The sequence below is a fragment of the Salvelinus fontinalis genome, chromosome 1 (assembly GCF_029448725.1).
Source record: "Salvelinus fontinalis isolate EN_2023a chromosome 1, ASM2944872v1, whole genome shotgun sequence".
Classification (NCBI taxonomy): domain Eukaryota; kingdom Metazoa; phylum Chordata; class Actinopteri; order Salmoniformes; family Salmonidae; genus Salvelinus; species Salvelinus fontinalis.
This window is the reverse complement of record NC_074665.1, coordinates 48,194,682-48,214,943: the sequence shown is the minus strand read 5'-3', so window position 1 is coordinate 48,214,943 and position 20,262 is coordinate 48,194,682. Positions and strand designations below refer to the sequence as shown.

General features: G+C 43.7%; 1 protein-coding gene across 1 annotated transcript in view; it reads left to right on the top strand.

Annotated features, from left to right (window-relative positions):
• Positions 1-20,262, top strand: part of dnah3 (dynein axonemal heavy chain 3) — a 57,565-nt gene that overhangs the window by 14,720 nt on the left and 22,583 nt on the right. The window contains exons 13-40 of the mRNA XM_055924386.1: positions 4,035-4,213; positions 4,453-4,637; positions 4,951-5,074; positions 5,393-5,546; positions 5,760-5,904; positions 6,126-6,337; positions 6,698-6,789; positions 7,289-7,403; positions 10,307-10,423; positions 10,685-10,864; positions 10,972-11,108; positions 11,512-11,713; positions 11,884-11,976; positions 12,087-12,197; positions 13,439-13,553; positions 13,679-13,877; positions 14,072-14,180; positions 14,549-14,839; positions 15,003-15,094; positions 15,206-15,425; positions 16,653-16,787; positions 16,932-17,043; positions 17,215-17,456; positions 18,244-18,344; positions 18,689-18,794; positions 19,027-19,156; positions 19,349-19,585; positions 20,027-20,130. Of these exons, the coding sequence (XP_055780361.1) occupies positions 4,035-4,213; positions 4,453-4,637; positions 4,951-5,074; positions 5,393-5,546; positions 5,760-5,904; positions 6,126-6,337; positions 6,698-6,789; positions 7,289-7,403; positions 10,307-10,423; positions 10,685-10,864; positions 10,972-11,108; positions 11,512-11,713; positions 11,884-11,976; positions 12,087-12,197; positions 13,439-13,553; positions 13,679-13,877; positions 14,072-14,180; positions 14,549-14,839; positions 15,003-15,094; positions 15,206-15,425; positions 16,653-16,787; positions 16,932-17,043; positions 17,215-17,456; positions 18,244-18,344; positions 18,689-18,794; positions 19,027-19,156; positions 19,349-19,585; positions 20,027-20,130 (4,239 nt within the window). The remainder of the gene's footprint in view (positions 1-4,034; positions 4,214-4,452; positions 4,638-4,950; positions 5,075-5,392; positions 5,547-5,759; positions 5,905-6,125; positions 6,338-6,697; positions 6,790-7,288; positions 7,404-10,306; positions 10,424-10,684; positions 10,865-10,971; positions 11,109-11,511; positions 11,714-11,883; positions 11,977-12,086; positions 12,198-13,438; positions 13,554-13,678; positions 13,878-14,071; positions 14,181-14,548; positions 14,840-15,002; positions 15,095-15,205; positions 15,426-16,652; positions 16,788-16,931; positions 17,044-17,214; positions 17,457-18,243; positions 18,345-18,688; positions 18,795-19,026; positions 19,157-19,348; positions 19,586-20,026; positions 20,131-20,262) is intronic.

Below are 20,262 nucleotides of genomic sequence, written 5' to 3'. Positions count from 1 at the left end.
CTTATTCAAGGGTTACTATTTTCTACATTGTACAATAATAGTGAAGACATCAAAACTATGAAATAACACATGTGGAATCATGTAGTAACCATAAAAGTGTTAAACAAATCAAAATACATTTTATAGCCACCCTTTGCCTTGATTACAGTTTTGCACACTCTCAACCAGCTTCACCTGGAATGCTTTTCCAACAGTCTTGAAGGAGTTCCCACATATGCTGAGCACTTGTTGGCTGCTTTTCCATCTCAATTGGGTTGAGATCTGGTGATTGTGGAGGCCATCTGATGCAGCACTCCATCACTATCCTTCTTGGTCAAATAGCCCTTACACAGCCTAGAGGTGTGTTGTGTCATTGTCCTGTTGGAAAACAAATGATAGTCCCACTAAGCGCAAACCAGATGGGATGGCGTATCGCTGAAGAATTCCTGTGGTAGCCATGCGGGTTAAGTGTGCCTTGAATTCTAAATAAATCACAGACAGTGTTACCAGTAAAGCACCCCCACAGCATCACACCTCCTCTTCCATGCGTCACGGTGGGAACCACACACGTGGAGATCATCCATTCACCTACTCTGCGTCTTACAAAGACACGACAGTTGGAATCAAAAATCTCACATTTGGACTCATCAGACCAAAGGACAGATTTCCACCGGTCTAATGTCCATTGCTCGTGTTTCTTGGCCCAAGCAAGTACCTTCTTCTTATTGGTGTCCTTTAGTAGTGGTTTCTTTGCAACAATTCGAACATGACGGCCTGAATCACGCAGTCTCCTCTGAACAGTTGATATTGAGATGTCTGTTACTTGAACTCTGTGAAGCATTTATTTGTGTCACGCCTGCCTCCGCTCCCCCTCTCTGGCACTCGAGGGCGCCAGGCTGCCTTCATTACGCACACCTGTAACCATCATTACGCGCTGCAGCGCTCATTGGATTCACCTGGATTCCTTCACTTTGTTGATTGCCCCGTCTATATCTGTTTGTTCCTCCGTTGGGTCCCCGTGTCAGTATTATTGTCATTGATGTTGTTATTTTTCCCCTGTCCAGACACTTTTCCTGTTCTGTTTCATGTCCGTTGTTTATTAACCTTTCTAGCGCAGTCGTTCCGCTAGCGGAACCCCTCGACAACATTCCGCTGAAAGGCAGCGCGGGAAATTCCAAAATATTTTTTTGAAATATGTAACTTTCCCACATTAACAAATCCAATACAGCAAATGAAAGATAAACATCTTGTTAATCTACCCATTGTGTTCGATTTCAAAAAGGCTTTACAGCGAAAGCACAACATATGATTATGTTAGTGCAGAGCCAAGTCAAAAAAACACACAGCCATTTTCCAGCCAAAGATAGGAGTCACAAAAAGCCGAAATATAGATCAAATTAATCACTAACCGTTGATGATCTTTATCAGATAACACTCATAGGACATCATGTTACACAATACATGTATGTTTTGTTCGATAATGTGCATATTCATATCCAAAAATCTCAGTTTACATTGGCGCGTTACGTGCAGTAATGTTTTGATTCCAAAACATCCGTGATCTTGCAGATAGCCACAGATATCCCAGAAATACTCATAATAAACATCGATAAAAGATACAAGTGTTATTCACAGAATTAAAGATAGACTTCTCCTTAATGGAACCGCTGTGTCAGATTTAAAAAAAACTTTACGGGAATCTGAGTACGGCGCTCAGAGCCCAATCCAGCCAAATCCAGCCAAAGAAATTTCCGCCATGCTGGAGTCAACAGAAGTTAGAAATAACATGATAAATATTCACTTACCTTTGATCTTCATCAGAATGCACTCCCAGGAATCCCAGTTCGACAATAAATGACTGATTTGTTCCATAAAGTCCATAATGTATGTCCAAATAGCCACTAGTTGTTAGCGTGTTCAGCCCAGTAATCCATCTTCATGAGCACTAGGTCCAGACAAAAACTCTAAAAGTTCCGTTACAGGTCGTAGAAACATATCAAACGATATATGGAATCAATCTATAGGATGTATTTAGCATAAATCATCAATAATGTTCCAACCAGAGAATTCCATTGTCTTTACTGGAACAAGAGCTAACTCTGTCGGGAGCGTGCATCACGAGCCTGAGACACTCTGCCAGACCACTGACTCATTCAGCTCCCATTCCCCACTCCTTTATAGCAGAAGCCTGAAACAAGTTCTAAAGACGGTTGACATCTAGTGGAAGCCTTAGGAAGTGCAACTTAACCCTATAGACACTGTGTATTCGGTAGGCCAAGCTTTGAAAAACTACAAACCTCAGATTTCCCACTTCCTGGTTGGATTTTTCTCAGGTTTTCGCCTGCCATATGAGTTCTGTTATACTCACAGACATCATTCAAACAGTTTTAGAAACTTCAGTGTTTTTTATCCAATACTACTAATAATATGCATATATTAGCACCTGGGACAGAGTAGCAGGCAGTTTACTCTGGGCACGCATTTCATGCGAAAGTGAAAATGCTGCCCCCTATCCCAAACAGGTTAATGTTCACTCCCTGTACTTGCTTCTCGTCTCCAGCGTCGATCCTCACAGAATGCTGACACCACTAAAGGAAGTATCAGGGAGTTTTTGTTTTTTGTTTTGGTTGGTGACGTCGGGTCCTGGTGCAATCGCCGATGGAACCGCTAGTGCCTCAGCTAGCTCGTCGTGCTTCCACGCCTTAGCTGGCTCGAGAGGTCTTCTTGCCTCGGTCGGTTTGGCAGGCGCCCACCCCACGTCATGCTTCAGCCGGCCCATCAGGCTCCCACGCCTTAGCCGGTTCGTCAGGCTCCCACGCCTCAGCCGGATCGTCAGGCTTTCACGCAACAGCTGGATCCTCAGGTTCTCACGCCTCTGCCGGCTCGTCGGTCTTCTACGCCTCAGCCAGCTTGTCCAGAGCCCATGCCTCGGCCGCCCCGTCAGGCTCACCCAGGTGGGACGCCGGGTGGCACCCCTAGAGGGAGGGGGGGGGGGGGGGTACTGTCATGCCTGCTCCCGCTCCTCCTCTCTGGCTCTCAAGGGCGCCAGGCTGCCTTCATTACGCACACCTGTCATCATCTTTACGCGCAGCAGCGCTCATTGGACTCACCTGGACTCCTTCACTTTGTTGATTGCCCCGTCTATATCTGTCTGTTTCTCCGTTGGTTCCCCGTGTCAGCATTATTGTCGTTGATGTCGTTATTTTTCCCCTGTCCAGACGCTGTTCATGTTCTGTTTCATGTCGGTTGTTTATTAAATGTTTACTCCCTGTACTTGCTTCTCGTCTACAGCGTCGATCCTCACAATTTGGGCTGTAACTAATGAACTTATCCTCTGCAGCAGAGCTAACTCTGGGTCTTCCTTTCCTGTGGCAGTCCTCATGAGAGCCAGTTTCATCATAGTGCTTGATGGTTTTTTGCAACTGCACTTGAAATTTTCCAGATTGACTGACCTTCATGTCTTACAGTAATGATGGTCTGTTGTTTCTCTTTGCTTATTTAAGCTGTTCTTGCCATAATTGTGGACTTGATATTTTACCAAATAGGGCTATCTTCTATATACCACCCCTACCTTGTCACAACACAAATGATTGGCTCAAACGCATTAAGAATAAATAAATTCCACAAATTAACTTTTAACAAGGCACCTGTTAATTGACGTGCATTCCAGGTGACTGCCTCATGAAGCTGGTTGAGAGAATGCCAAGAGTGTGCAAAGCTGTTATCAAGGCAATGGGTGGCTACTTTGAGGAATGTCAAATATAAAATATATTTTGATTTATTTAACACTTTTTTTGGTTACTACGTGATTCCGTATGTGTTATTTCATAGTTTTGATGTCATTACTAATATTCTACAATGTAGAAAATAGCAAAAATAAAGAAAAACCCTGGAATGAGTAGGTGTGTCCAAACTTTTGACTGGTACTGTATAACGTAAAAAATATTCAACAATTTAACATGAATTGCATTGTCAAGCTGAAAATAGAGGCTATTATTCGAATGGCGAATTTGGAGATTGGATGAGAACACTTACTTCTACCCACCCCTTCTCAGAAAATCGAGGGTGTGCAGCAGTTGTGGAAGGAGATTGCCTCAATGCACATCACGGTGCCCCTGTCCATGTTTTGCCTGGACGTTCTGAGCCTGAACAAGGACCTGTGTGACCGGGCTGAGAGGCTGAAGGACAGGCTCATCGTCTTCGAGGTGGACGAGAACCGAGAGCTCAACAAGAGGTGAGAGAGGGAAGAACTCCTTATGTTTTAGATAGAACTACACTACCCATAAGGCCACACTTTACACAAAAATGACTGGATGGTAAATCCACTCATTCACAGTTGACTCAATTATGTAATGCTCCTACTATTGTGTACTAATGTTACTGCTACCTTTGAAGTGTTTGACTTATAACAAAGAGCTAAATCTCCCTTACTGTTGGAAGAAAATAATCGGAAATCCTATATTCTTTTTCTAGCATCTGTCACCGCTATGACGAGATCGCTGCAACCATCACAGGGGCCCCAGGCAACACGGAGGAGCTGGTGACCCTGAACCAGTACCTAAAGCACACCAGCGAGGTGACCGTCCACAAGCTGAAAGATGAGATCAACGAGGCCGCCAACCGCCTCAGCTTCCTCTTGGACTACGCCACCCTGCCTCGTGCGTAATGGAGGACCTCTGTCGATAGTTGTTTACAGTTGGGGATTTGGGCATAGAATTGAGATGCACTGAGCAGATATGTTGTTTGGTCATGTAGAGTAGAACACCTGTCGTTCTAGGAAACACGTTTCTGCATTGGGATTTAAATGGGAAAATCTTATGGATCGCAAAGGTGTTATCCATAAGCTTTCAATTGAATTGAATTGAAATCTTATGGATAACGCCTTTGAAGTGTTATTGCTTATTGTGGTGGAGGTTTTGCATGTTTAGTTCTATACCTACCATGATATCTCTGTGCTATCTCTCTCTCCAGATGATGATGTGAAGTTGAACAGTAGTGTGTTCCACTGGCCAGAGCAGATCCTGGCTGTGTTTGAGATCAGTAAGAGCCGTCTGGCCACCAGGAGAGTACATGCCGAGGACCACCTCCTCAAGAGGTAACTACACACCAGTACACATTGACAGTCCTGACCCTAATAAGGCTAATCCTCATCCCGAACCATCATGTCAACTTTACAACCGGAACCTCCAATACTAAACCTTGCATGGAGACATCTTCTCTTCTATTCTCTTTTCTTTCACTTCTTTGTTCTCTCTCTCTCCCTGCCCTCTTTCTCTTCACACTCTTCAAACTTCACCGTAATGCCCTAATACTCTTCGTGAAATGCACACTAAACCAAAACAGAAATACTAGACCAAAACCACAGACGTCTTATGTCTCATGCTGAGTCTCCTCTCCTGTCTCTCCTCCTCAGGACAGCAGAGTTTGACCAGATGTTGCAGTGTGTGGGGAAGGAGGTGGAGGCCTTCAAGAAGAAGGAGCTGATGAGTCTGGAGGAGATGAAAAACAACGTGGAGAAGCTCAACGAGCTCACCTCCTGTCTGGACGCCGCCGTCACCGAACTGGACGTGAGTGAAAGGAGAATCGTTTATGAATTGTTTCACTTTACTAACTCAGTTTGGACCTGCCTTCACTGAAACTGCTTGTAATGAGGAGCGATATGCGAAACGAATTTGTCAGCCATCGGATCACCTTGTGGGTTTTGTTGCTGTGTTTGCTGCTTTTGCTACTGAATGACTTTCATATGGTACTGGTTTGTCGCCTTCTCCGCTCACCTCCAGGACATCAACAAAGAGGAGACTCTGCTGGAGAAGGAGCAGAGCCAGTTTCCCATGCTGCAGACCCTGATGGGCAACAAGCAGCCCTATGACCAGCTGTGGACCAACTCCCTCAACTTCCAGAACAAATCAGAGATCTGGATGAACGGTACAGAACTATGCCATGTTGTAAAACATTTATCAAGATGTATCATAGTTTTATGATAAATGTCAACTGGTATTACAACTTTACGGTTCCACGCATAAGATTTTTAATCGAAAGAACTGCCTTAATAACTATATATTTTGTTTATACACATTGTGGTCCGAAACGATTGTTTGTTTGCTTACTTGTTTGTGTACTTTCTCATCTTGCGCCTCACTCCCCAGGTCCCTTCCTCCACCTGAATGCTGAGAAGATCTCAGAAGAGCTGGTCACTATGTGGAGGACCATGTATAAGCTGACCAAGTCCTTCTCCGACCTGCCAGGGCCGCGCCGCGTAGCCGACAGCTTCAAGATCAAGATCGACAAGTTCAAGCAGCACCTGCCCATCCTCACCACCATCTGTAATCCAGGCATCAAGGACCGTCACTGGGAGAGGGTCAGTACCCTGACCCTCCCTCTCTGGAGCTCTGAAGCAGAGCACCAACATTGAACACGGAGACAGAATATCATGTGTTTTTAAGGATTTATGTATGATAACACATTACAAAACAGTGTCAGCTTGTCCTAAAATTGGAGTTGAAAACGGGTCACATTGAAAACGGGTCACATCTGAAAACGGGTCACATTTAGTTATTTTTTGAAAAATGTTGTTATCATGAAACAGTCAGTAGCCACAGTACAACTCTTATCAGTACCAGACAGTTCAACCTCAGATAAGATGGTCAGTAAGTCCTGCATACCTGTGATCCATGAAGCTGAGATGAATAATTGATGCTTCTCTGTGTCCTGTTCTCAGATCAGCACCATCGTGGGCTTCGATGTCAAGCCAGATGTGGACACCTCACTGTTTAACATGGTGGAGCTGGGCCTGTCCAAGTTCTCCGACAAGTAAGAACCCCTCATTCCTACACTACACTCTGCCTTAGCATTGCGATAGATAGGAGGGAACTGAAATCCAAATAATTGTTGGTAAGGAACAGGGACTGTATTGGTGTTTTATTACCATAATGAGATTCAATGTGGTATTATACCAGTAGCACCTTACTCATTAATACCGTGGCAAGGAAACAAAACACAAAGCGGATTTTACTTCTTTAGGAACCCAGCCCTAATATTGGGAGCAAACATCATTATGTTGTCATCAATTTATTTTCTAAGTTATAGCACACAATATTTTATATACAGCAGGTTTATAAAGGACCAAAGAGTATGCTCTGCTTCGTGTTTTCATTTTTGCTATGGAAAGAATATTGCGATACTGGTATCGTCCCAGCCCGAGTGATATTACGGTGTTCAGTGGGTTTCTGCTCTTTTCCATAAATGTGTTATGTTGTGATTTGCTGTACAATGTGAAGCTGTCTCTGACTTTTCCTTCCTCGACTCTCAGGCTTGAGGAGATAGGGGCGTCTGCCAGTAAGGAGTACTCTCTGGAGAAGGCCATGGAGAAAATGAAGGCTGAATGGGCTGAGCTCCGCTTTGCCTTCACCGCCTACAGGGACACGGTAAGCAGCAGCAGGCACGCGAAAGCACACACACACACACACACACACACACACACACACACACACACACACACACACACACACACACATACAGTATTAACTAATTACAAAATTTGCCATCTGGACTTTTAAATTATTAAAAAGTAATCAAGTATGCCAATATTAGATACTATTACACCCTAGACAGGATCAACTTTCTTAAAGGCCCAATGCAGCCGTTTTTTTATCTCAATATCAAATAATTTCTGGGTAACAATTAAGTACCTTATTATGATTGTTTTCACATAGCTTCTTAGCAAGAGCAATTTCTCAAGCAAAAATTTTGCTAGGACTGTCTGGGACTGGTTTAAGGGGTAAACTGAAAATGAGCTGTTATAGGCAGAGGTTTGGAACTCTCTTATTGGTCTATTAACTAATTTACCACCTGGTGATGTCATCAGGTAGGCCAAAATTCCCACCAAAACAAACAGCTCTTACACTAAATGACCATTATCATAATTTTCACAATTGTACAGTATTATTCCAACCTCATAGTGTGGAAATATACAGTACCAGTCAAAAGGGGGTTTCTTTATTTTAACTTTTTTTTACATTGTAGAATAATAGTGAAGACATCAAAACTATGAAATAACACCTGTGGAATCATGTCGTAACCAAAAAAGCGTTAAACAAATCAAAATATATTCTTCAAAGTAGCCACCCTTTGCCTTGACGACAGCTTTGCACACTCTTGGCATTCTCTCAACCAGCTTCAGAGTCTTGAAGTTCTCACATATGCTGAGCACTTGTTTGCTACTTTTCCTTCACTCTGCAATCCAACTCATCCCAACCATTGGGTTGAGGTTCAGTGATTGTGGAGGCCAGGTCATCTGATGCAGCACTCTATCACTCTCCTTCTTCGTGAAATAGCCCTTACACAGCCTGTACGTGTGTTGGGTCATTGTCCTGTTAAAAAACTAATTATATATCCAACTAAGGGCAAGCCAGATGGGATGGCGTATCACTGCAGAATGCTGTGGTAGCCATGCTGGTTAAGTGTGCCTTGAATTGTAAATAAATCACTGACGATGTCACCAGCAAATCACCCCCACACCATCACACCTCCTCCTCCATGCTTCACGGTGGGAGACACACATGCAGAGATCATCCGTTCACTTCTGCGTCTCACAATGACTAATGTCCATTGCTCGGTTGTCATTGTAAATAAGAATTTGTTCTTAACTGACTTGCCTAGTTAAATAAAATATTAAAAAAATAAAAAGAATATATATAATTTAAAAAATGTGTATATATAAATAAATAAATAAAAATAACAAATAATTAAGGAGCAACAATAAAATAACAGTAACAAGGCTATATGCAGGGTGTACCGGTACAGAATCAATGTGCGGGGGCACCTGTTAATTGAGGTAATATGTACATGTAGGTAGAGGTAAAGTGACTATGCATAGATAATAAAAAGAGAGTAGCAGCAGCGTAGATATGGGGGTGGGAGGGGGACAATGCAAATAGTCCGGATAGCCATATGGCGTTATGGCCTGGGTGTAGAAGCTGTTAAGAAGCCTTTTGGACCTAGACTTGGTACCACTTGTCATGCGGTAGCAGAGAGAACAGTCTATGTCTAGGGTGGCTGAAGTCTTTGGCAATTTTTTGGCCCTTCCTCTGACACCGCCTGGTGTAGAGGTCCTGGATGGCAGTTAAGTTGTAGTAGGCTGCTTTGTTCTGGAAGTGTTTGTTAGATGGATCCTTCAGACGTTCCAATGGTTGCTTGATGGGATCTTTCTCGTGTTTTTTGTCAAAGTTCTAGACTACATTACATTACCCAGCTGCAGACTGAGAATGTTTGGTATAGTCTTTGCCTTCTTCACTCGTCGAGTTTCAGAGGGTCTTAACCATTTCGTAACATTCAGCTCACGCTGTCGGTCACGCTAGTCTGTATTTAAAATGCAACCATTTCAACGTATTCAGCTCGCACTGCACGCATACTGGTCTGTTGTAAATTTCGTTAGCAGTCCTTTTATGCACTCGCCTTGGAGGGCGGTTCCATCACGTTGCCACAATGTCTGTGCTCACGTGGGCGTGGTCACTGACTCGGAAAAAGCTTACATGAAAAACAATTCTCATCTAGAAGGCCAAAATCACACTTAATCTTTTCACAACTAGTTTCATATTTAATCATATAAGTTTTACAACATTTAGATGCAAATCTGATAACTACACTGTGAAAGCTCTTAAAGATACAGTTATCTTGCTATACCATCCGTAATGACATCACAAATGCTAAATTATATGACTTGATTATTGTTTCGATCCCCACCAACCATTCCCCACATTGTTTATGTTAGAAATATTGTTTCAATATCCAATCTTTTGATGTTAAAGTACTGCAAAGTCTCTCTCTATTCTAACACTCAGACATTCCATTCTCAATACTGCAAAGGCAAGAGAGAGAAAGTTTACGATAGGTCGTTAAAATCATATCTGGTGGGAGAGGGGGGTGGGGTGGCTCTCTTTGATCCTCACTCAGGAGGAAAAGTCATGACAAGGTGTTTGAGAGAATACCAAGAGTGTGCAAACCTGTCATCACGGCAAAGGGTGGATACTTTGAAGAATCTCAAATATTTAACACTTTTTAGGTTACTACATGATTCCATATATGTTATTTCATAGTTTTGATGTCTTCACTATTATTCTACAATATAGAAAATAGTAAAAATTAAGAAAAACCTTTGAATGAGTAGGTGTGTCCAAACTTCTGACTGATACTGAATATAAAACACAGGAAATCGTGTTTTTTACAGCACTGGGCCTTTAATAGGCCAGACTGGTTCAGTATGATGTGTGCTGTGTGATGTTGGGTGTGGAAAGAAGCCATCTCTTATTCCGCATGTGTGTGTGTGTAGGGTACGAGTATTGTATCTGCAGTGGACGACATCCAAGTGCTCCTAGACGACCACGTCATCAAGACCCAGACCATGCGAGGGTCACCCTTCATCAAGCCCATAGAGGCTGACTGTAAGGTAGGATCATCACACTGCCACCTGTCATCTCTGGTCTACTGGATTGGGTGACATCCCAGTTGAGATCATTCATGGCCATGAAAATTGATACTAGCCAATGTTCTCCTGTAATGTACGTTCGTATTGTACATTCATTCTAAGGGTTTTTAAATCTTTCTGTTTTTCTCACTCCCTCTTTCTTCTTTCTCTTACCTCTCACTTTCTTTATCCTTTTCACTTCAATCTCAAATCTTTATTTTCCCTTCTCCCCCCTGTTCTCAGCAATGGGAGGAGAAGTTGCTGATGATGCAGGACATCTTGGACTCCATGTTGAAGTGTCAAGCAACCTGGCTCTACCTGGAGCCCATCTTCAGCTCTGAGGACATCATCGCCCAGATGCCTGAGGAGGGACGCAAGTTTGCCATTGTGGACCGATACTGGAAAGATATCATCGCTGAGGCGGTGAGACACATACACCCCCGAAATTACTGTGTGTGCGTGTGTGTGCGTGCCTATATGTGTGTGGGGATTTCCTTATCTTGACCAATACCCTGTATGTGTGTGTTCAGATGAAGGACACGCGTGTGCTGGTGGCTACAGACCAGGCCAACATGCTGGGCCGTCTCGAGGAGGCCAATGTATTTCTGGAGGACATCCAGAGAGGCCTCAACACCTACCTGGAGAAAAAGAGACTATTCTTCCCCAGGTAATTCAAACAACTATTAACATTCTCTTTGAACTTGCCTGTCGCTTTGACATACTCTTCAGTGTAAGTACCACTGTATGTTAATGCTCACGTGAAATGTGTGTATTTTAGCATTTACGTCAACCTTGTATGTATTCATGTCTATGGGAGACTTGTGAGTTAAGATTGTGTAGCCCATTTAGCCCTTGAAGAGTCATGCCCTTGGAGAACTGTCAGAACTGTCAACTGATTTAGTATTTAACTGGGTACATTTCAATTCAATCACAGTGAATGGCTTATGCTCCAATCAAAATGCCGGGGGTCGGGGGATGTGTCTGAAAGAGCCCCTTATTCTCTTTATAGTGCACTACATAGGGAATAGGCTGCCATCTCGGACTCACCTCTGACTGAATCTAATCCACAGGTTCTTCTTCCTGTCTAACGATGAGTTGCTGGAGATCCTGTCAGAGACAAAGGACCCGAGGCGTGTCCAGCCCCACCTGAAGAAGTGCTTCGAGGGTATCGCCAAGCTGGAGTTCACCGAGGACATGGAGATCACTGGCATGATCAGCTCTGAGAAGGAGTTAGTGCCGTTTAGCACCAAGCTCTACCCTGCCAAAGCTAAGGTACTATTGTAGGACACACACACATGCATTCAGGCACACACACACACACACACACACACACACACACACACACACACACACACACACACACACACACACACACACACACACACACACACACACACACACACACACACAGTGATGTGACTGTGTGGTGTGGTCCCATGCAGGGCATGGTGGAGAAGTGGCTACAGCAGGTGGAAAGCATGATGATGACCAGCGTTAGAGATGTCATCCACAAAGGAGTGGACCAGTATGTCGAGGTACAGTAAAGACATAAATACAATTTAGAAAATGTAAAAAATGTAAATTGAAATGTTTTTGGACAATTACACTTCAAATGTATTATTTTTTATGCATGATTATTTTGCAGGTCCCCAGGAAAAAATGGGTGTTGCAGTGGCCTGGTCAGGTTGTAATTTGTGCCTCGTCCATTTTCTGGACCAGTGAGGTCTCTGAGGCCATCGAGACCAATACCCTGCACGTGAGTCACATAATACATAGCATTACCAAAGACAGTACAGTATGAAGATAGGCAGAAACTGCATCTCCTATAGAAATCCCTGATCACTCTTGTAGGCAAGTCAAGGCGACGTTGGCTAGCTAAGCTCATGCACAGAAACACGTCATCGGGTCTGACAGTCGGCTTACGTCGAACTGTGCATGTGCAGGCTGTCAAATCAAAGGCACACCTTCGATTTTTTTTTTTAAATGGACCAGGGTGTCTGTAGTGACACCTCAAGCACTGAGATGTGGTGCCTTAGACCACTACGCCACTCGGGAGCCCAAGTAAGAATGTTTCACTTCTCTCATTGACTTCTCTAACCACAAACCCCAGCCTGGTCTGCTTGGTCTGCTTGGTCTCTACTCTACATCCTTATTCACCTAATGTAGCCCCGCCTACTTGACCCAGTTGCTGATCAAACGCCCCCCTTGTCTCTTGGCATTTTCTCAACCAGCTTCATGAGGAATGCTTTTCCAACAGTCTTGAAGGAGTTCCCACATATGCTGAGCACTTGTTGGCTGCTTTTCCTTCACTCTGCGGTCCAACTCATCCAAAACCATCTCAATTGGGTTCAGTTCAGGGGATTGTGGAGGACAGGTCATCTGATGCAGCACTCCATCACTCTTCTTCTTGGTCAAATAGCCCTTACACAGACCGGAGGTGTGTTTTGGGTCATTGTCCTGTTGAAAAACAAATTATAGTCCCACTAAGCGCAAACCAGATGGGATGGTGTATCACTGCAGAATGCTGTGGTAGCCATGCTGGTTAAGTGTACCTTGAATTGTAAATAAATCACTGACGGTGTCACCAGCAAAGCACCACCACACCTCCTCCTCCATGCTTCACGGTGGGAACCACACATGCGGAGATAAATAACTACTCTGCGCCTCACAAACTTCTCTGAGATCAATAACTACTCTGCATCTCACAAAGACACAGCGGTTGGAACCAAAAATCTCAAATTTGGACTCATCAGACCAAAGACTGACAAGAGTGTGCAAAGCTGTCATCAAGGCAAAGGGTGGTTACTTTGAAGAATATATTTTGATTTGTTTAACACTTTTTTGGTTACTACAATATTCCATATGTGTTATTTCATAGTTGTGATGGCTTCACTATTATTCTACAATGTAGAAAATAGTAAAGATAAAGAAAAACCCTTGAGTGAGTAGGTGTGTCCAAACTATTAACTGGTACTGTATATGTTGATCCATTCTAAGGCCTATGTGGATAAGAGCAATGCCCAAATAGCTGACATTGTGGAGCTGGTGCGTGGGAAGCTGAATGGAGGGGCCAGAATGACCTTAGGATCTCTCACAGTCATCGATGTCCACGGTATGTCCCACTTTTTCCTTTATATTAGTTCTTCTTCTGAGTTCACCCCAGAGGAAGTCGGTGCCAAATCTCTCACACACACACTTTTTCTCACTCACTCACACACTCTCTCCTCTCTCTCCCAGCTCGGGACGTGGTAGCTAAACTGGCTGAGGACCGTATCTCCTCCCTGAATGACTTCTCCTGGATCAGTCAGCTGAGGTACTTCTGGGAGGACGGAGACGTGCGCCTGCGTATGATCACCACCACTGTCAAGTACGGCTACGAGTACCTGGGCAACTCCGGCCGCCTGGTCATCACCCCACTCACTGACCGCTGCTATAGGTCAGTCATCAACTGTAACCCCCGACTTGGTTGACTTACCACTAACATAGTCATGACCATGGTTATAATGCAATGATACATACATGGGCACAGTTGCTGGACATAACTTTCTTCCGTAAGGATATTGAAAGGTACTCTATGTCTATGAAAAGAGAACAGTCATGTCGGAGGTTGCATGTTATGTGTTCCCATAGGACACTGATGGGTGCCCTGAAGCTGAACCTGGGAGGAGCCCCCGAGGGCCCTGCAGGGACAGGCAAGACTGAGACCACCAAGGATCTGGCTAAAGCTCTGGCTAAGCAGGTACATGATCATTTTTGTATTTTTTAACCTTTATTTAACTAGGCAAGTCAGTTAAAGAACATTCTTATATACAATGACGGCCTACACCGGCCAAACCTGGATGACGCTGGGCCAATTGTGCGCCACCCTGTGGGACTCCCAATCACGGCCGGTTGTGATACAGCCTGGATTCAAACCAGGGTGTCTGTAGTGACGCCTCAAGCACTGAGATGCGGTGCCTTAGACTGCTGCGCCACTCGAGAGCCCTACTAATGCATTACTACGTCTTAACTTTTCACCCAAAGTTTGTTCAGTCTTCAGGTATCATATTTAATTGCATTCATTCACTACAATTTGATTTGTTATGTCTTGTTCTTTGCTTCTCTCAGTGTGTGGTGTTCAACTGCTCTGACGGCCTGGACTACAAAGCCATGAGTAAGTTCTTCAAAGGACTAGCACAGTCCGGGGCTTGGGCCTGCTTCGACGAGTTCAACCGAATCGAAGTGGAGGTGCTGTCTGTGGTGGCCCAGCAGGTGCTGAGTATCCAGCAGGCCATCGCCAGGGACCTGAAGACCTTCATGTTCGAGGGGACCGAGTTGTCCCTCAATCCCACCTGCTCCGTCTTCATCACCATGAACCCTGGTTATGCAGGCAGGGCCGAGCTCCCAGACAACCTCAAGGTACAGTACACCTACCACTGACTATAGGATCAACAGTAGTTATTTCAAACTTAAAAGGGATAGGTCACAATTTACATTGTATAGTTCAACTAGTTTAGCATTAGGTTTATTGCAAGAAAAACAATAAGATTGGGAGTGTGGAGCTGTCAATCTTCTCTTGCAGGTTCTTTTCCGCACGGTGGCTATGATGGTGCCTGACTATGGTCTCATTGGTGAGATCTCACTTTACTCCGTGGGCTTTATCGAGTCTCGCAGGTATGAATCATACTGATATATAACTAATCTACTGTGGTTGTCTTGTCGTACATAGTTCTCTAACTTCTCACGTTGACTCAAAAAAACAAACTTTCTTGGTGTTCCTATCAGTCTTGCCGGGAAGATTGTGGCAACCTACCGCCTGTGTTCAGAGCAGCTGTCCTCGCAGCATCACTACGACTATGGTATGCGCGCCGTGAAATCAGTCCTGACTGCCGCGGGGAACCTGAAACTGAAGTACCCGAAGGAGAACGAGAGTGTTCTGCTGCTCAGGGCATTGATGGACGTCAACATGGCCAAGTTTCTGGCTCAGGATGTGCCTCTGTTTCAAGTAATGTTGCTTATGTTTCAGCATTATTCAGCTTTGTCACACTGATTTGGGATACCCTGATTTTGTATATCTTATCAGGCCGTTTTTGTTTTACATGATTTCTCTATCTAGGTAACCAATGTCATCATTGTCACACAGCAAATTCTCTGGTGTTAAATCAACACTGAGAGTTAAATTTAACACAGTTCCAGTCTCCATACTGGTCCACACTTTTCAGTGTTAAATTACCACTTTGAATTTCCCAGTGTGCCTTTTGAGTGATGAGTTACCACCCATGACTGTATTTGTTAGTGAGAGAGAAATGGTGTTTGCATTCATTCATGTTCAGTCCTGTGGCCTTTACCAGATGAGGTCCTAAGCACATATGTTATCATTAAAATGTAATTATTACAATACATACAGTATTTCATAAGGCCTTATTTTGAGGGCCTAGTTTTACCTTATTACAGTTGCCTCAAACTCATTGTTTCCAGGCCACATCAAGTCACATTATGCTGGCTAGCAACGTGATGTGTAATTCCTATTAGAATCCAGCCAGAGTGGGGATCTCAAATATTTGTATTCACCTACAACCTGCATTCAGAATGACTGCCAGGTTTGGGAAGAATAAGATATGAGATTACCTAAAGCATCATAACTGGAACAACCATTTCAGTAACGGGTGCAACAAGCCCCAGTAACAGATTGGATTAGTATAGAAAAATGTATGTTATTTATATTTGAGTAGCATACGGCAGGGGTTAGAGTGTTGGGCCAGTAACCGAAAGGTTGCTTGATCGAATCCTCGAGCTGACAAGGTAAAAATCTGTCGTTCTGCCCCTGAACAAGGCAGTTAACCCACTTTTCCTAGGCTGTCATTGTAAATAGGAATTTGTTATGACTTGCCTAGTTCAATTAAAAATTCATCAACCATGCAAAAACATAGATATTGAAATAAACAATTCTTAAAATACACCTGCAATAAGCGCATGCTGGGAAATCTGATAATGATGGGTGTGGTTTTAGTTTAACTCTTGTTATTAAAACCAACACTGGGGTTCATTTACACCGATAAGGGTTAATTTACCATTTAAAGTGCTAATTTCACTCTGGAATTAACAGTAGAAATGTTACACTGAAAAATCAACACTATGCACCTATGCACCAATGTCATCATTACAAACTGAGTAATTTTATGCTATCTCTCAGTCTTTCACACATGACTGTATGCTTGAATTGTATCCATAGGGTATCATATCGGATCTCTTCCCTGGGGTGGTCCTTCCCAAACCAGACTACGATCTTCTCATGCAGGCCCTGAATGACAACATCACCAAGCTCCAGCTCCAGCCCGTGCCCTGGTTCATCGGCAAAATCATCCAGGTAATCCAAAAACAAAATGGTAGCATTTCTCTGTCCTTCTCAGTGACACTGATGCCTCAAGCTCACCTATTATTCGAAGACATTGTGGTTGAATAAGGATCAATGCTGTAAGAATTTCTCCCTTTGGTTCTTTTGTGTTGGTAGGTGTATGATATGATGCTGGTGCGTCACGGTTTCATGATCGTGGGAGACCCTCTGGGTGGGAAGACCTCTGCCTATAAAGTCCTGGCTGGGGCCCTGGGTGATCTGTTTGAAGGTTAGTCCTACCAGACAGCAACTTTATGACATCGAAAGTCCACATTATCAAGCCATAAGTAGCGTCAGTTTTGGCAACAACAAGTAAATTGCACCAAAATATGATACACACTTTATATTCCATTTTTATGGTCACCATGTTTCCATCCTCTGGCATCCTGTTTACCCCCAGCTGGTCTGATGGAGGAGTTTGCGGTCGACTACCGGATCATCAACCCCAAGGCCATCACCATGGGCCAGCTGTACGGTTGCTTCGACCCGGTCAGCCACGAGTGGTCAGACGGGGTGCTGGCCGTCTCCTTCAGGGAGCAGGCCGTCTCCATCTCGGACGACCGCCAGTGGATCCTCTTCGACGGGCCCATCGACGCGGTGTGGATCGAGAACATGAACACCGTGCTGGACGACAACAAGAAGGTAAGGAGTTAGCTTCATTAACTAGGTTTGCATTCAATTGGCAACAGATTTTCATGCAAATATTCTAAAATCTACAAAAAAGATTTTCCCACCAGAGATGTTTTTCCATCAAATTGACTTATTGTGGATAAAAGGCCAAGCATTGATCATCATGTCACCAGAATAAGACCCTCAATATTTATTAGAAAGGAGCATCAAGCTCATCACTGTGCACTTTCACCACCATGTGAAGTTCATCCTCCTAACTTATTTCATCTGTAGCCTAATAAACTGTATGCTTTCCCGAGTCGTAGTGTGAACCCAAGTTTACTTCTGTATGATGGTTATTATATCAATATTTGCGCATAAAAGCGTTTCCACCGCCATTTCTCGCATTATTAATTTTACCGACACAAAAAGATCCCACCTTGTCTAGCGTATTTTGTTTTGTCGACATTTGGAAAGTTTACCGACAAAGTCGCTGATTCTATAAAAAAAAAAAAACATCTGACATGTACTTTACTCTCATAAAAAGGTTGGATGGAAATCTGGTTATAGGGAGACATAACATATAAGCTTTATAATATGAAGTTAGAGAGGTGCATACGCACGTATAACAAGTAACTACTGTAAGCATTATACATGTCGGCTTTGAGTAAATTGAGTTTTCTTTTTACTTCTTCCAAGTCACCTTTTACCATGATTTGCCCTCTTTGGACAGTAGTACAGTGTCCATTGATTAAATAACGAGTGCCCTGTTCGTCTCGTGCCAAACACTAAGGTAGGTTTTGTACTTTGTTCTCTGTAGCTGTGTCTGATGAGTGGCGAGATCATCCAGATGAGCGCTAAGATGAGTCTGATCTTTGAGACCGCCGATCTGGAGCAGGCCTCCCCAGCTACGGTCAGCAGGTGAGTGGGGGTGAGGGTTTTCGAGAAGTAGTGTCCTCAAATTCAATATGTTGTGGCTTACTGTATTTTGTGACTGGAAGAAAGGAGCAAACCGTTCTGGTTGGGTGTTGAGTCAACCAGTGGTAGTATATCAAGTTGGTTGCTGGTTGTTGATACCTTGATGAAGAAATGATTGTTCTGCTTTTAGGGGTGGATCTTAACTTCCACTTAACTTGAATGTTCACTTAGTCATCCATTAATGTCAATGGAAAGCTAAGTGAACATTTGACTTAGAAAAAGTTAGAAGTTAGGATTTGCCCCTTAATGAATTGTACATGGCTGGCTGACTGTCCTTGTATCTTCAGATGTGGTATGATCTACATGGAGCCTCACCAGTTAGGCTGGGCCCCTCTCAGAGACTCCTACATGGACACCTTGCCTGAGAGCCTGAGCACTGAACATAGAGACCTGGTGAGAACAGACACATACAAAAACACTGTTTTCTTTTTTGTTTTACTTAAGGAAGGTCAATTTGAATATTCCTATATAATTATCCCCATACAGCATAATCAATGATTTGTACCACGCTTTGTCCACTGGGTTATAAGACACATTTTGATTGAATGCATTCAGTTGTGCAACTGACTAGGTATCCCCTTTCCATTGTATTATATGTGACACACCATCTCGTGTCTTTCTGCAGATTGTAGACATGTTCAACTGGCTGGTCCAGCCCTGTCTGGACTTCATCTCCAGAGAGTGTCGTTTCCTGGTGTCAACATCCCCCATCCACCTGGCTTACAGCCTGATGAGGCTCTACACCTGTCTCCTAGGTCAGCCAACACACAGCTGTTTCATCATACAATGTCCAAACCATGAAGTCCAAACATAAACTGTGTTATATCTGCCTGGAGACGGTTTAGAAGACCTTTCTTATTGATTGATGACCTTGAATTCATGTACTGTATGTATGTGCGTGACCGCGTTCCTTTGTGCGTGTTGCTGCGCATGTACTGCTTCACCAGACGACATTGCATCATCGGGGGCCGATGGCGCGGAGCCCATGTCCAGTCAGCAGGTGACCATGTGGCTGCAGGGCCTGTTCTTATTCGCTGTGGTGTGGAGCGTGGGCGGGACCATCAACGGGGAGAGCCGCAATAAGTTTGACGCCTTCTACAGGAACCTGATCATGGGCATGGATGACAACCACCCCCGGCCCAAAAGTGTCAAACTGACCAAGAACAACGTTTTCCCTGAGAGAGGTGACATGACCCTATCAATGAGTTGTGCTGTGACTGACAACCATACCTGACAACAGTCCCCAAAGCGTTGCTGCTTAAGACATCACTTTTCAGCTGTGCTTTTACCCAGGGTGCTTTTAGTTCTCTTTTAGGCATATGATCTACTTGATGTAATTCATCCCTTTCTCAGTATCTTATTTTATCGCCTTTTATTTATTGCTGCGTTAGTCTCTCGTATCCACGGTTATCTTACTATTGTTTTACTATTTCAATCTCTTAATTTTATCGATGTCTATCTTGATTTTACATTTGCACAGAAACGTTTTTTGTTTTATCTTCTTCACATTGTATTATTTTATTTGTTAAGCACCTTGAAATGCATTTGATTAATTATTGTATTGAGCAAGTGAAAGAATCAAAGGTACAATTAGTCATATTTTTCTTTTTTCCCCTCCTCTGTAGGCACCATCTATGACTACTACTTCCACAAGCAGGGCACAGGGCAGTGGAATACATGGACTGATTCCATCACCAAGGAGGAGTCCACTATTGCCGCTGGAGCCAATGTCAGTTGTTTACCTGAGAGTGTGACTGCTTGATGGGGTCAAATGGAGCTATAACTGGGTGGCCATGTTCTGTAAAATCTCTCTTCTCCTTGTCAGTTTACTAGTGATTGGAGGGGTTCAAATGCAAGTAAC